Source organism: Papio anubis, chromosome 12 (genome assembly GCF_008728515.1).
Source record: "Papio anubis isolate 15944 chromosome 12, Panubis1.0, whole genome shotgun sequence".
NCBI classification, from domain to species: Eukaryota; Metazoa; Chordata; class Mammalia; order Primates; family Cercopithecidae; genus Papio; species Papio anubis.
The window spans coordinates 73,973,511-73,990,899 of record NC_044987.1 but is presented as its reverse complement, the minus strand read 5'-3'; the positions used below and the strand labels follow the sequence as shown (position 1 = coordinate 73,990,899).

The 17,389-nt window shown below is 41.7% G+C and overlaps 2 protein-coding genes across 4 annotated transcripts in view; one reads left to right on the top strand and one right to left on the bottom strand.

Moving 5' to 3' along the window:
• Nucleotides 1-1,636, bottom strand: part of PDE3B (phosphodiesterase 3B) — a 215,091-nt gene extending 213,455 nt beyond the window's left edge. For 2 of the 3 annotated variants that reach the window (XM_021926005.2, XM_009186523.3), the window contains exon 1: nucleotides 306-1,394. In XM_021926005.2, the coding sequence (XP_021781697.1) occupies nucleotides 306-1,283 (978 nt within the window). In that variant the 5' untranslated portion in view covers nucleotides 1,284-1,394. Of the gene's footprint in view, nucleotides 1-305 lie in introns of all 3 variants that reach the window. The other variant, XM_003910185.3, reaches the window with a different exon arrangement.
• Nucleotides 1,637-1,728: 92 nt separating this feature from the next.
• PSMA1 (proteasome 20S subunit alpha 1) overlaps nucleotides 1,729-17,389 on the top strand; it is a 121,042-nt gene continuing 105,381 nt past the window's right edge. The window contains exon 1 of the mRNA XM_009186524.3: nucleotides 1,729-1,904. The gene's annotated coding sequence lies outside the window, so the exon portion shown is untranslated. The remainder of the gene's footprint in view (nucleotides 1,905-17,389) is intronic.

Genomic DNA, 17,389 nt, shown 5'->3' with positions numbered 1-17,389 from the left:
ATTCTTCTGCGAACTCATCTATTGCATATACAATCCTTAAAAAGTGTCATGTGATTAGCGGGCTATTTGATTTCTATTCAATGACAAAAGGTACTTGCTTCTGCATTTTTAAAAGGCTTCCTGTATTTTAAGAATCCTTTCCAGAATAAAACATTGTTTCCGCCCCCTCCCCCCCGCCCCCCCCCACACACCCTTTTTCCATTCTGAAAGTTAACATGCTTTCCAATAAGCGAACTCAACTCGGAAACTGCAGCGGTAAACCCGAACCCTCTCACATCCCAGACCTCGCTTTCCAGCCAACATACCTGCTCTCTCGAAATACAAGGCAACGAAGGTCTTCTGAATATTTTGCAACTGCCGTAGTAACTGGCTGCAGTTTCTCCTAGCGACACGCAGCTGGACCTCCTCCGGGGTCGGATCACAGGCACTTTTTCTTCGGCACCACTGGACAGCCGAGGATGAAGAGGCGCTTCCCTGATTTGAAAGAAGTGATCCAACGCCAGGGCCAGCAGGCAGCCAGCGCCCCCCACCAGGCCGGAGAGCAGCGGCCTGAGGGCGGAGGGCAGCGACCCGAGGCTGGTGAAGGAGACCCACCAGACGAAGCTGGCCAGGAGCAGCACCAGGAGGCAGTGCCGGAGCCGCAGAGGGTGCGCGAGCGTCAGCAGCAGCCCCACGCAGCTCAGCACCAGCAGCAACCTGCCGGCCGCCGCCTCCGGGGGCGTGTGCGTGGCCGGGGACCCTGCGTCGCCATCCCCCCAAGGCCAGGACCACCACTGCCACACCAAGAAGTCCCCCAGGTAACAGCAGGCGGGCAGCGCCAGCAGCCACCAGGAGCCGCCGCTCCGGCCCGGGCCGGGTCCCCGCTTGGTCCGGGTGAGGAAGCAGGTGAGGAAGAAGAAGGCACAGGCGATGCTAAAGAGGGGGCTGAGGCTGTGCGAACACACGCTCAGCAGCGTCCGCAGCCAGGCGGCCCCGGCAGCCCAGCTCTCGGGTTCCGCGCCCAGCAGCAGGGCGAGGACAAAGGCAGCCAGGGCGCCCAGCGAGAGGCGCGCCCGGCAGAAGGGGGAGCCGCGCCGCGGCTGCTGGAGGGAGGCCGGCGGCGGCCGCAGCTCCACGTTGCAGAAGCGGCAGAGGTGGAAGAAGAAGCCGCGCGGAGGGTCCTGCCGCAAGGGGCTCACGCAACTCTTCACGTAGCCGTTCCTCAGACTCTCGGGGGGCGAGCCGGCCCCATCTGGCTGCTGCAGGGACCGCATGGCTTTGGCGTCTCGCTCGTCCCTCCTCATGGCTGAGGCCGGGGGTGGCCACGGGACTCAGCACACCCCGCTCCTACCGTAGCGGCCGCTCGCGTTCCCAGACCCCAGCCCCTGCGTTCGGGGCGCCCTCCGACTCACAACCCGTCAGGGCTGCGCCCGCCGCCACGGCCCGAGGTCCCCACCTCGCGGACTGAGGAGCGGCGGAGTCCGGGACATGCTGGCTGAGGAGAGGGGCAGAAGGGGCTTCTCTCCAGGACCAGTTTGGCTGCCGCCTCCTTTTCACTTGGGCACCTCTCGGGACTGGAGACTCGGTGTCGCCTCCCAGCTCCGCTGGCTGCAACAGTTACCTCACGGCCCCAGCCTGGTCCGTTGGGCGCGCGAGCAGCGGGCGGGCGCTCCTCCCCCGCGGCTGTCGCGGCCGGGCGCGCGCCCGGCGCGCGCTCGCGCCTTGTCCCGCCGCCACCCGCGCCGCCGTCGCCCAACAGGGACGCGAGCCGGGACCCCGCCGACCCGGCGTGCCCGGGCCGAGGAGAGCGCGGCGGCGGCAGTCCGAAGACCGGCCAGGACTAAGAGAGAAGGACGAGGTCTTCTTCGGATGGGAGGGGCAAGCCCGCCATCCTGGGACGCCAGGCGTGCAGGTTCTCTTTGAGGGTAAGTCACAGACACCCAGCCAGAATCCCACAGGTCACTACTGGGGTCGTCGGGAAAGAGGGCGTTTGTGGTCCCCTTTCACTAAGGGGTGTGCTTAGTGGGGATATGGTGAGCTAAGGGTGGGAGGGGCGGGGCGCAGTCTCTGACCTCAGCCCCGTTCAAGGTGAGTCCTCAGACTGTGACCAAATGAAGGCCAGCCAACACCAAGACCATGGCGAAGAAACCGTAATCACTGTGGCTAGATCTGGCCTCCAGAGCAACGTGGATTCTTGGGCCACGCAGCAGGCCCAGGATCCTTGCATTGGCTCTTAGAGAGGACCGTGTACGTGGAGTACACTCTGGGAGCACTCCACGTGCACGTTCTTGAGGGTTGCTCATGAACCATCTTCACAGGCGAGGAACCAACGTCTCAGACGCCTTCCATTTTTCACTCTTGCCATACATATCTACTGGTTCACATCCTGTATCCCCTTCCACACAGCACAAATTTGCTGTCGCAATTGGTCTTTGCAAATTGAAGGCTTTTTCACTGTAACATGTTCCAGATGGGGGAGCGGGGAGAACTAGGAATCCTCTCCAAGACCACTCCCCAGTTTGGATCAGCTGGCCTTGAAGGAAGCCAAATAAGATGCTATTTGTGAAGTACTAGTGAAACTAGCAACGTTAGGAAACACAGACTTGAAAGTGAGAAGAAAAGAACTTTGCTACACCAAAGGAACTGCTCTGGAATCTAACCAATCATAACCGCCTTAGAGAGTGAACTGTGTTTCCCTCCCTAAGCTGTCACTTCAACCTCATGACCGGACTGCATTTCTCAACGAGCTAATTTCACATTTTTCCAGAGAGATGAGAAACCTTACTGTGTGGTAAATCCCACAAACAGGCCCATTTTTCACCAATTAATCTCTGCCCACAGCCATGACCTAAAACAGACCATTTTCGTATATGGTTGTAGTTCACATGCATAGCAAAAGTCACTGAGAAATTAGCACAAGAATTTAACCAAAATGAAAAAGTTCCAGAATTCCCTTTCCTTTGCTTTTCCTTTTCTAATGGATTACCCAAATGCTTGTCCTAAAAGATAAAAACTCAAAAGGTCTTTTTATCCCCATGACAAAAGAAAAAAATGTTCATTTCAGCAAAACTCAGGAAATACATTTTTTATATGATGTGCATAGAACTCATTACCACCAGTTGAAGATTAAAGTAAAAAACAATGGATACATTTTGAGTTTGTACAAAAGGGCATGACAAAACTAGCACCAGCATTATTGAAATTCCCGTTATAAATTCCATAGGAAATAATAAATTGATTTGGAAATTAGAACAAATTCAGATTAAAAGGTGTGTGTGTGTGCGCGCTTGTGCGTGTGTGTGCATTTAATCTGAAGTTGTCATCTAAGGTAGGATTGGCATATGGTCATGGAAACAGTAGGGGAGTAGAAATCCAGTTTTGTGAGTTTTTGTCTGGGCCTAGCCATTCATACCCTGACATTAAGCAATCCTATAACTCTTACTGGCCTTGTTCTTTTCAAATATAAAATGAAGCAATTAATTTAGCTAACCTTTGAAATCCCTTCTAGTCTTAAAAAGCTCTGATTTCTGTATGCCAAAGATACATAGGCATCCTTAAGACTCACCTTTCAGGTTGCCAATAGTATAATAAAAGTAAGAGCCAATAGCAAACTTTTATATTATTTATACTACCAAGCTCTCAGTGTTGACAAGTAAAAATAAAGGGATTGTATCAAAAGACTGTTTTCTGAAAAATAAAATCCAAGGCTCTCTTCACAAAATTGTCTTCTCAATTCTCTAGCCTTCTTTTAGCTGTCATTCAGGTTTTTATAAGGCTACAAGCCCAACTCTTTCAATAACCCATACTCGGAGTGCATCCCTCTGAAGGCCAACCTAGCACCTGAGAAATTTCTAAAATAAAATGTAAGGACGTGACCAAAGACCATCAGAAGTTTACTTAACTAAAAATATGCACAAAAAGAATGAGCTAGCTATGTTTATAGCAACTCCCTTCTCTGTTTACAGTCTTTGTCAAAGATTATTACTAGGCCGCATTTCTTAGAGGTCAAATTATTTAATTATTCCCTTGCCAAACTTAAACAACCAATAAAATTACTTAGTTCTTTAGGGTCAAGAATTTATGACCATTAACTGTCATAAAAAAAAAAAACTAAAGTCACAGTATACCTTTGACTTTTCCCAGCGCTTTACCCCAGCCTCATTTTACCTGACTTTGCCTTCCCTCACGTCTTTTTTTTTCTTTTTTAATTATTATTATACTTTAAGTTCTGGGATACATGTGCAGAACGTGCAGGTTTGTTACATAGGTACACACGTGCCATGGTGGTTTGCTAAAGCCGTCATCTACATTAGGTGCCTTACCTCACGTTTTGACCCATGATCTCTCCACTTCTTAATGAATCTTTCCCCTCTCCTGGTTTACCATGACATAGGATCCTGGGTCTTACCACCCCACTCCCAAGTCATTTTAGGACAATGCAAGCCCCTATGTATTTCTTTTTTTCTAATTTCTCAGGATAAAGTGGTCTGACACATTTTAAATATCAAAGAAACTCAGAAATAGGCAGTAAATTAACCAGTATCATTGAGATTCCACATTTATAAAACTAGAGTCATCCCTGAAGATACATGCAAAACCTTATAAGGTTTTTCAAAAAATTAAATAATTAACATTTACAACCTTATATTTAAAAGTAAAAATGGACAAGCTTTTCTCTAGCATAAAAAAGGATCATTGTTTTCCATGTACAGTGGCAACTCTGTTGCCTAAGTATGTTAACAATACCTATGTTCCTTCCAGCTAATACTCATCTCAGAATCTGAGCCTCATTTTGACTCACTCTTTTAGTTCCTTTCAACAAGTAGCTATTTAGTTCCCACTATATGCCACAGCTTTGTGCTAAATGCTATTTAGAACATTTTTTAAAACTGTAACAGTTCCTTCAGAGCTTTCTCAGAGCTGCAACTTTATCTAAGAGATAGAACCTCTGCACATAAACTATTAAATAGCACAAAAGAATAAATATGTGATTAAGAACTGTTGAGAGTGGCCCGGCGCGGTGGCTCAAGCCTGTAATCCCAGCACTTTGGGAGGCCGAGACGGGCAGATCACGAGGTCAGAAGATCGAGACGATCCTGGCTAACACGGTGAAACCCCGTCTCTACTAAAAAAAAATACAAAAAACTAGCCGGGCGTGGTGGTGGGTGCCTGTAGTCCCAGCTACTCGGGAGGCTGAGGCAGGACAATGGTGTAAACCCGGAGGCGGAGCTTGCAGGGAGCCGAGATACGGCCACTGCACTCCAGCCTGGGCGACAGAGCGAGACTCCCTCTCAAAAAAAAAAAAAAAAAAAAAAGAACTATTGAGAACAATGTATTAGGACTATTAAAAAAGAAGAAAATCATTTTCTTCTAGGGTGCCCCCACTGTGTAGTTCTCAGCTTTTTCTCACAGTTTCTCATTCTTCTAGTTCCATTTCTCTCTCTTACAGTCTTCCTTCTTTCTCTCCCCAGCATCTGTCCAGATGGCTGTCTTCTGATCTCTCTCCTCTTTTCCCTGACCTCTCTCTTTCATCTCTGTATTATATTCCCTAACTTCTTTTACTTCTTCAGTTTTCCTACGTACCATCCCCCCTCCACCAGCATTTAATCTGTCTCCATTAATGAATGCATTCATTCATTCAGTATTTATTATGTGCCTGGTGTGCTAGATGACAAAGACATAATGGTGAAGATGTGGTTCCTTAGTCTAATGAGAGCAAGACAGTAAGAAGACTATTACAGCCCATTGTAACAGGAGCTGTGATACAGAGGTAATAATCCTCAGTGTACTCTGCGATCTCAGGAACCCAGACTACAGTAGGAGTAACAGGTAAGGAGTAATTCTCTGGAGGACTCAGAGAAACTGATTTCTAGGCTTGATATTAAAAGGTAAATGGAAGTTACCTAAGTAAAGTAAGGAGAAAAAATAATCTGGGCAAAGGAAGTAAGCAGTGCAAAAATCTAAAGGAATGCAACTATAGTGCATTTGGATAACTCAAGTATCCTATGGTGTAAGTGTAAGGTATGATGGGACTACAGAGATGGTGTGGCCCTACTAATGGAACTGGAGTTTGTTACCATTTGTTACATAAAGGTTTATGTTCTTTTATCGTATTTGCTTATTTGCATGGCTCCCTCTGCAATATATTCTTCAAACAAGAATTCTCTCCTATTCAATCTTAGCTCCATCTTCATGCCTAACCCAGTACTTAACCTACAGCAGGTCCTCAGAATTTTTCAAGTGTGTTGATATTTCTCAAAACTGTTTTAATAAATCAGACTTTAACTGTACTTCCTTTGATTTTTAGCTTTATTAGTCAATGACTTTTAATAGAAAACTCAGAATATAATAGAAAAAAACTTTTCATATTGTAATTTAAAAATATTTTTAACATTAATTTGCACCAAATCACTGAAAGAACCCTTTTTCCTAGATTTACAAAAACAAAATTACACATATGTTTATGTTGTGTTTCACTTTCAACATAAAATAAATGTTTCAGAGATGTGTGGGTCATTTAACTCAAGTGACAGTACCTGGATTATTTGGCTGTGAAAGCATATATTCTAGTACTTTAAGAATTTTCCTCTTTCCATTTCAAGTTTTCAGAGCAACAATTGTATCTCTGACACAAACTTACTATTATACTTTTAAAATATAACAATTGGTAAAAGTATTAAATCTATAACGATTACCCTAAAATTTCCTGAATTTTTTGTTCTAAATCTAAAACCTGAACCTTGAACAATAAACAGCAATGCAGACTCTTTCCAAGTTTTCTTGTTCCCTCCCTAGACAAGCAGGAGTTTCTTCAGCTCTGGCTATCCCAGCAGATCTGAAGGATCACAGCCACGACGGTGGCAGACTACCGTTGACACTGAACTTGTGGTTAATTGTGGAGTTCTGCCACAAAACCACCTCACTACCACAAACTGGATACTTGCCCAGGAAAGTGACAAACTGCCAGGCCAAGCAATCTACAGGAGGCAGCGAAAGCAAACTGCCTTTTCCCCCAGAAAGCAGTCATTTCTGGATTCCAAATGGAGCCAACAAGCAGAGTGCACCAAAAAAAAAAAAAATAGATAGATAGATGTATATAGATATATGTGTGTGTGTGTGTTTCTCCAGTAAGCCTACTTAAAATGTATTCATGCAGTTTTGCAAGAGGAGCTCAAAAGGATTCATCTAGTTCATTAGCATCATCAAAAAGTTTGCGACTGTTCTTTTCATTAAAAAATTTTTAATAAGTATGGAATTGGAAATAAATTATAGTTATATTACTATTAACTGCTAAGTGAAACACCTACATATTATCATTGCAAATAGGAGTAAATAATGTGACTTTGTGTGTGTTACTAAGCTGCGCACAGCAGCCCAGCAGCTCTGGGAACTTCATATGAAAGGCCAGGCAGCCTGTTGTGAAGGAAGGAAACTTTAGCGTCATTCTGATCTAGTTACCATTTGTAGCTACATGACCTTGGAGGTTACTTAAAGTCTCATGTTACCTACCTCATCTGTGAAATGGGGATAACAATGTCTACCTCTTAAAGAGTTATTATGAACTAAATTAAATTACAATGCGTAAGGTAACTAACAAAGAGTAGATGCTTAGTAAATGTAAATTAGTTTATTTTTCTTATATCTATCCTTTTCCTTACCCTCCCACATCCCTTCAGGACTTCATAGGATTCTGAGTTTCTCCAAGGAGACCTCCAGATTATATTATCTGTTCGACTCTTTTTAAGCCTTACTTTCAACATTATTTTATTCAACTAAGTCTGCCTTTTTACTACACAATCAAGTAGATAAATTAGCTCCCTTTCATCAAAAAGTAAATGCTTCAGAGATGTTAGTGCCTCTGTTCTAATTACTATAAATGCAGAAATGTTTTATATGTTAAATTTTAAGGAACGCATACATAATATTATCTTAATTTTATGGCCCTACATATCTTAGATCTCATTCTGCAGAAAAGATGTTGATTTAGGGCCTATGTGTTGTAACATGGAGAAACAGAAAAAAAAAAAAAATAAGCCATAACCAGTTTCATTCATATTAGCATTAAGCATAGGGAAGACAAGAAAAGATTTATGTTTGCAAACATGTATTCATTTATTCAGCATGTGCTTGACACTACTCAGATGCTAAAGGTACAAATATGAATAAGAGTCCCTGCCCTCAGTTTGGTAAAAGAGAAAATAAGTAAACAAATGCAGTACAGTGCAAAATGCTCTAACAGAGTTCTTACCAGGTACAGTGATAGGACATGGAGTAGTTCACAGATGAAGAGGTACTAACCTAGGTATTGAAGAATAGGAGCTTCCCAGGTGGACAAAGAGGAGGGAGAGTATTCCGTACAAAGAACAGTATTGCAAAGCCATTGAAGCATGAGACATCATGGGCATTTCTGGAACTGTAAAGAGATTGGTATGATTTGTGGGGGGGGGAAGATGGAAATGGAAAAATGAGACTGGATAGATAGATGGAAGCCAAATCATGGGAAGCCCTATAGGCCATTCTGAGAAACCTGGACTTTATTCTGTAGGTGGTAAGGAACTGTTAAAAGTTTTAAAGGAGAGAGAAGTCTCGATCAATTTTTATTATATTTAATTGCAATTTAATTATTTTTCAAAACCCAATGCTGATATGAAGGTTAATTTGAAAGAATGTAAGACCAAAGCTAGGAAAATCATTTAAGAAACCATTATAGTTGACCAAATGAAAGATAAAGTTCTGTAAGGCAATGGCAGTAGCAGTACCATTTGGGAAGGAAGAATTAATTGAATTAATAACAGCTATAAAACTTTCTTATCAATTCCATAGATTTGGAATGTGGGGAAAAGGAGACTGTGAAGAGGGTTCCCCAGGTCTAGCCTAGGTGACTGGAATATCTTGAAACCATTGAGCAGGATAAGAAGTACTAGAGGAATAATTGAGAGTAAACATTATGGATTTCCTTTTGAACAGATTGAATCCAAGTGGGAATGTTTCTTGGCCATTGGATGTATAAGTCTGAAGCTCAAGAAAACAATCTGGGCTAGAGGTATAGATTGGAAGCCTGTAGTATATATGGAGAAGGAGAACCCTGGGAGAAAAAGAGATATCCCCTATAAGAGTATATAGTGTGAGAAGAGAAGAGGATTTGTTTTTGAACTCGGGAATACCAACATGTAAGGGACGAGGAACTAAAGAATTGCTCAAAAGAATGACTGAAAAGGAAGTAGCAAAGCTAGAAAGAGAATCAGACAGGAGTGGTGTCACAAACCAAAATGAGGAAGTTTCCAGAAGGGGGACAAAAAAACATAAAATACCACGTTCTAAAAAGATGTGGAGAGGAAAGTAACCACGGGCATCAATGAAACCTGACAATGACAGGTTTCGTTGTCAACCTTATGTGGAACAGTTGCCACAGTTGGGGCAGAAGCCAGATTGCAGTGGATTGAGGAATGAATTAATACTTATTTTGACATTAAGAAAAGAAAGTTTCATTCTAGAAAGTTTGGCCAGGAAAAAGCTTTACCTTTAGTTTCATTATTATTTTGTTAGTTTTAGTGTAAAAAGAAAATTTGAATAGTTTATTGATACAATATAAAGTGCACATACACCAACCTTTCTCCTGTGTAAAAAAAATATGTTTAAAATAACGGATTCCCCTTAATGGTATGCTAACTACAGTCTTCCCTACATTTCTAGAAATAGATATGATAAACCAACACTTATTTTGTATTCACAGTGGTATCCTACAAATAAAAGAGTAAAAAATATGACAGTGAGGCTACAGATTCTATATAATACAGAAACAAATATAAATGTCTGGCATAGCTCTTAGAGGTTAAAATAACTAAACAGTTATTATCTGGCTTCAATGAGTCATACAATCTTATTCTGATTCTGTTTTTCTTGTACCCCTTTGAAGTCAGTGAGAAAGCTCCCTTTTGAAAAGATTCAGATGGTAAGATCATTGAAATGATCTTGTTCAACATTCTTTGTTTAAAATCACTATATTTTTACCAGCTCCAGAAATAATAAACAAACAACTAGATCTACTAATGAAAAGCAAAATAAAGACTTGTACATTTACAGAATTTGTTTAATGTCTAGTCAGATAATTCAGACAAAAGCAACAGTATTTTATGTCATTTTCCTGCTAAATGACCAGGATTAACTGCAGCGCTCCAGTTCTTAACCTAACATCAATCTTCACTAGAATTATGCTTGGACTGTTCCCAGTGACAACTCTCTAGCATGGTTTGGTGCTTTGGTAACTATATTAAATATAAGTGCAAACTGTGAAAAATAACAAGAACCCTTATATAAATTCAAGGTTTTAATACTGTATTTTGGGATGTGTAATCATGTTTGAAAGGATGACTAACATCCACTCTAACATGAACAACACTTTAAACAAATCAAAACTATGGCTCTTTAACCAGTGAACTTCATGGCTATGGATGATTTTATTCCTTAGAGACCCTCCTTTTTACAGGTGAAACGGTTTACATCAGATTTCCTCTCATTATAGCCTCTCAAATGTTGTCCAGACCAGCAAGCCACTCTCTTTAAACAAATACCAGCCAACCAGGAAACCATGAGGTTTTATTGTGCTATAAAATAGACCAGATATTTCTAAACCTTCATAGGAATGAACCTGACTAAATCTTTACTAAAAATGGTTTCAAAATAAACTGTGGGCTCCAAGTTTCTCTAACAATCAAAATTCCTTCATCCTTCATCAATCTCACTCTCAAACTCTTTACTCTTCCAGAGTTACACATTGCAGGAAGTTTATCTGGCCACATATTCATAATAATAACTAAAGGCTCCACTTCTGTTCACTTACTGGGATATAAGAATGAAGGTATATATTAGCTTTATTCCCTGCATACATTCACATTTGTCAAAATTCTGTTTCAAATTTTCTTGTATACTACCAGCCCCTAAAACATGAGCTACCACTTCTTGTATCATGGGCATAGAAAGCCTGAATTTTGGCTAGGCACAATGGCTCATGCCTGTAATCCCAGCACTTCAGAAGGCTGAGTTAGGAGAATAACTTGAGGCCAGGAGTTCAAGACCAGCCTGGGCAACATAGTGAACTCCTGTCTCTACAAAAAATACAAAAATCACTTAAAAAAAAATAAGCCTAAATTTTACGAAGAGTTAAGTGGGATCTTCACCTTCAAAAAGCATATCCCCTTTGATTCCATTCAGCAAATATTTATTAATTTAAGCCCTGTCCTAGGTACCCTCGAAAAGTATGTGTTGCATGCATTTGTGTGTTGCGTGTATGTGTACAAGTGTTAGGATAGAATCAGTTATAAATGGTCAGTGGGGAACAAGAAATACACAAATAACTGTAATACAAAATGGAATATCCTGAAACAGCAGTCCCAACCTTTTTGGCACCAACGACTGGTTTTGTGGAAGACAATTTTTCCACGGCCCATGGAGGATGATTTCGGGATGAAACTATTCTACCTCAGATCATCAGGCATTAGATGGAGCATGCAACCTAGATCCCTTGAATGCGCAGTTCACAAAAGGATTCGTGTTCCTATGAGAATCTAATGGCTCCACTGATCTGACAGGAGGTGGAGCTCAAGTGGTAATGCTCACTCGCCTGCCACTCACCTGCTGTTGTGCAGCCTGATTCCTAACAGGCCATGGACCAGTACCAGTCTGGGGGTTGAGGACCCCTGTCCTAAAAGATAGCCAAATTGCAATGAGGATCAGGAAGGGTGACATAAAGTAGATGAGATTTAAAATCTGTCTTAAAGGATGGGTAGGATTTAGATATGAGAGAGGATGGCATTGCAAGGAAGGAAAAAAGGCATAAAAATGAAAGTGTTCATGGAATCATTGTTTTATCAGAAGATAAAGTACGAGAATGATAACAATAAAAATATTATAAAGCAACTACAGCATGTGAGGTCCTCTAAGCGTCTTACTCTCATCCTCACAACTATCTGCTGGTAGAAATAATAATCCTCATTTTTACAACATATGGGACAATTGAGATTAAGTAATTTGTGGGGCAGAAAGATTAAGTAATTTGTCAAAGATTACACATCTAGTAGTTGGTGGAGCCAGGATTTGAAACCAGGCCATGGAACTCCAAAGCTCTATGTGCTTTCCATTATAACAGTAATTGTTAAACTTTGGTACACAAGAATCATCCAGATAACTTTTACCCAGATGATAAAAATGCAGTTGCTGAATGCTAACTCCAGAGATTCTGATTCATTAAACCCGAGATGGGACTGAGGAATCTGCATTTCTACCAAGCACCTCAAGTAACCCTGAGGCAGGAGGTCTAGGAACCACATTATCCTGAGGTAGACCAGCATAGTTTCAAATAGACCCTGGAATAGATTTGAACATACTTAATGATGAGTGTTATGGACTAAATTGTGTTCATTCAAAATTGGTATGTTGAAACCCTAAGCCCAATGTGTCTGTATTAGGAAATGGGGCCTTTAAAGAGGTAATTAAGGTTAAATTAAGTCCTAATGGTGGGGCACTAATCCAATATGACTGATGTCCTTATAAGAAGAGAAAGAGACACCAGGGATGAAGAAAAAAAAAAATGAAGACACAGCAAGAAGGGGTGAAAGCTAAGGAGAGAAGCCTCAGGAGAAACCAACCCTGCCAGCACCTTGATCTTGAACTTCTAGCCTTTCTAGTCTCCAGAACTGTGATAAAATAAAGTTCTGTTGTTTAAGCTACTATGGTGTTTTGTTATGGAAGTCCTAGTAGAGTCATACAATGAGTTAAATTAACTTCCTGCTTATCCTAATCTATTTACATCTGTCATATATCAGGAGCTGTCCTAAAGAAGATCCCTAATTATCATCGCTATCATAAAAATTCACGTTTATATGGCATTTTATAATTTACAAAGCCTTTTCACATGCTCTGTTACACTTGAACTTTGCAACAGCCTACAGGGTAATCAAAACTCAATAAGGCAATAGGACTTGCCCAGGTTTCTTACAAGTTGTAGAGCTGAGTTCAGGTCTCCTTACCCCAAATCCTATGCTGATTTTTTCTACATCACACTCACGTGCATATGCACGCACACATATCATGAAGTATGATTAATATATAAAAGACCCATCTAAGGATATGTCTTTCTTTAGAGAGAAAATGCCTTTACTTGATTTTCCAGTTACGTAAGATACAGTTTCAAGAATTTAAGAGATGTGCCAAAATGGTAGTAACATAGATAAGAATACGGTGCAAGATTCCTAATGTTCATTTTTCTTTTCAAACAATTGACTAGGCAGTAACAAAATGGTCTCATTTATATGAATTAAGATTATGCTTTTGCTCCTTCATGGCACACACCTTTTCAGTGGTTTTCTAGCAGTGTTTTGCTCAAATGCCAAGTGTTATAAATTTGTAGACTGCCACACTATACAAAAGATTACCAGTTAAGTAATAATAAAAACCGTAAATAGGGAAAAAAAAGTGAAAGAACAGTTAGAGATAGAGGAAGTGATTCCTTTACTTTCATTTTATTTTCCAGCACTTCCTCTTTATTTAAGTTAGCAAAAATAACATTTTTTGAATTGGTATTTGCAGAAAATAGTTCATAGAACACAGTCAACATTGTATACTACATTTCTGTAGATCCAGTACAGGAGGTAGATTCTAATTCTGTCTTCCTCATACCCTACCATTTTATTGTTAGCTAAGGTGTTATTCCCTCGTGGCATTGTGTTAGTTTGTATCCTCTGAGAAACAAATGCCAAAACAGAATTAGACGTGCAAGTGACTTACTGTGGAAAATGCCTATGAAAGGTAAGTGGAAGATAGCCAGAGGAAGTGGAGAGAGTCTTCAGACTGTGATGCAAGTCTCACAATAGGGAAAGTGGGGGAAAAGAAGGAGGATTAGGTAGAAAGAGCCTTATACTACAGCATCATTCTAAGAAAGTGTCAACCGGCCAATGTGGAGTCCTCAAGCCAAAGTCACCTGTTAAAAGGAGTCCCTCATCTCACAGGAATGGGCCTACATTATACCCCTGCTGTTATTGACTAGGAGAAGCCCAAAAGAAGTATTGCCTCAGTACAGAAACAGGGGTAGATCCGGAAGAGTAAGGGTCCAGTAGTTACTTATGCTCCCTATAGCAGAATATTTGAGTGACAAATTTTCTTTTTTGAGAGAGAGTTTCACTCTTTTTGCCCAGGCTGGAGTGCAGTGGCGCGATCTCGGCTCACTGCAACCTCTGTCTCCCGGGTTCAAGTGATTCTACTACCACAGCCTTCCAAGTAGCTGGGATTACAAGCGCACGCCACCATGCACAGCTAATTTTGTATTTTTAGTAGACACAGGGTTTCACCATATTGGACAGACTGGTCTCAAACTCCTGACTTCAGGTGATCTGCCTGCCTTGGCCTCCCAAAATGCTAGGATTACAGGTGCAAGCTACCACACCCAGGCTGAATGACAGATTTTCTTGATTCCCACAGTCCACCTCTTTCTCTGGACAGATCTGCTTCTCTATGCAAATTTAGGGAACACATCCTCCATGTTTCCTATAGACTTTTCTTCCTGAGGGAAAACTTAGAAGGAAGTTAGTGAGATGAACTACAGCCCCATTGCTGCAGTTGGGCTTGAGACTGCAACAAGGTACTTAACCTCTCCCACCTCTATTATCCATTCCAAGTCCTCTCAACCTCAGCTATCACCTTGGCAAGTAATGGAAGCTTACCTTGTGGTGTGACCCAAACCTTCATTCCTGATGGGTCTGAGCCCTTGGCAGTCATACCCTTTTCGAGTCAGAGTTGTACATGTCCTTTCACAGCTACAGTGGGCCAAAGGAGTACCAGCAGGCTTTCAAGTAGATCACATAGGAGTTGCATACATATTCCTATCCATATTGTCTATAAGCAGCACTACCTTCTCCTGATGATCAGGGAGTCACCTGTTCAAATGTTTTTTGTGTGGTACTCTATACCCATAGATCAGACATTCTTTAAGCCCCTGGATTATGGTTCTGGCTAAGGTACTACAATCAGGAAAGACAAGCCTGTACCCAGAATCGGTGAAAACAACCCTCTAGCCCTTTTAGTTGACTTACCACCAAGTGGCCAGTTGGTCTTATTAAGAAATAGTGATATAACAGCATTGATCTCTGTTGCTGACAGGTTGGACATTCAGAAACAGCAGAAGCTAGGTCAGCTTTGGCGATGGGAGGTCCATGCTCCTGGGCCCATGCATAGCCTGTCTCTGGCACCATGGCCACTTTGTTCATGTGCCAAAATGTCAGTTTCAGGGTAGCCAACAACAGAGACTGGCTTATATAAACTGGTCTGGTTATTATATCTGCTTCACTGTTCACAATCTCTTCCATGGTAGATACTTTCTGTTGGGCCATAATATGTCACACTAAACTCTTCATGTTTACCTGCATGCCTCTGTCCCAGAACTCCTTCTCTAAAATCTTCCAATTCTTTTCTTTCCAGGCCCCTGACCAGACAGCCAGGCCATTGGCTATTTCCCAAGTCTATATATACTGGGCCACTTCTCATTCCACAAAAAGTCAGTGACTAGGTACACTGTTTACAGATCCATGCACTGGGAAGATTTTCCCTCTCCACTGTCTTTCAAGGCTATCCTTGAATGTGTTTGTAATGCAGCCATGGTCCATTTTGAGCTTGTACTCACATACAGAATAGACCCACCCAAAAATCAAGCTTAAGCTTCCCTTCTCCTTCAGTTGGTCATACAGGGCCCCCATATGACCATAGGAACAAGCTAGGGAAGGGTGCTGTTTCAGCTGTTGTGAATGACATACTGGTCTGGACTACCTGCTCATGCAATTTGCCATGTCCCTTGTCCTTCTCAGGCTCAATCCTTGATGTAATTTTCCATATTAAAGTAGACTACTGCTGGACCTATACAGCTTTGTGATTTAACATATCCAGCAGAACCAAACTTGTAATGTGCAGTTCTAGACCCATGGTCACTTTGTGCCCCATGGTGAAGCACTCTGCCTCTACCAGTCCCAGTAACTCACCAAGAGCTTTTTCTCAAAAGACGTATAATTCTATGCTACAAATGGCATAGCCTTGCCCCAGAATTCCAGGGCCCTACATTGTTATTCTCCCAATGATACGTGCCATAAGACACTGCATGTTTTCCCACCACTGTCACCTCTAACACCATGAAATATGCTGGATTGTATGCCCCAAGTGGCAGCTCTGTTTGCAGTGCAGCCTGGACCTCTTCTCTCAAAGCTGGCAACTTTCTATGTCACTCAGTCTAGCAGTATTCATAGGTTTGGAAAACATCGCCTCCAGAACCCAAAGAGGCCTACCAGCCATGTCATTTCCTTCTTTGTGGTGGCAAACGCAAGATGCAGCAATTTTCTTTTACTTTGAAGGGGATATCTTGTCATGTTTCTAACCATTGGATTCCTAAAACACTTCATTGAAGTTTCAAATCCCGGAATCTTCATAGGATTTATTTCCAATCCTCTGCAACACTGTGTCTTTACCAAGGCCTTTAGCATACTAGTGCCTTCTTGCTCATTCTGAACAATCAGCATAATGTCATCAATGTAATGTATCAGAGGAATGTTCAGGCAGTCCAGATTTCTTCAGAGTATACTATGACAGAAGGTAAGAACATTAATATAGCTCTAAGGCAAAAGTGTAATTGAAGATTGTTATCTAATCCACAGGAATGTGAACAGTTTCTGATCCTCTCTTCTAATTGGAATAGAAAAGAATGTATTCATCATATCAGTTGCCACATACTATGTGCCTGAGGCCTTATTAATTACACAATGTCCAGCAAAGCAACTGCAATTGGGGCTACTAATTGCTTGACCGCAAACTCCTAAAAGTCTGCGTAGATACCCAGTCTTACATACTTTTCTATCTAGAGCATCTAGGACCTAGGAGATATTCTATATGTATTTTATGAATGGATTAATAAATTGCGTATGACATTCAAGAAGATGCCTACTAACTTAGGTTGATTTAGCTGATGACCTTAGCTCATAGGGTTATGAGAATTAAATGAGTTACTAAATGGAAAGTGTTCACAATAGTGTTTGGCACATAAAAAGCATTTAGTAAATCTTATCAATTGTATGTTTCCAGGCCACAGAGAACCATCAGATATGATAGAGAGATTGACATTAAGCTAACTCCTTGACCAGAAGTTTAAATGAAACATGAGAGACATGTGTTGGCCTTTAAAGTGAAAGAGTCTGGAACATTTTTCCTGAGAGTGTGAGGTTTCCAAGGAAAACTCAAAAGAAAACTGATTGTAAAGCTGGAAAGAAATAATTACTTATAGAAACAGACACTTTCATAGCTAGTGGAGAGAAAAAGGTGGTTACTATGTGCCAATTCATTACTAGCATTGCTATATTTAGGATAATTTTGAGGGCCGAGT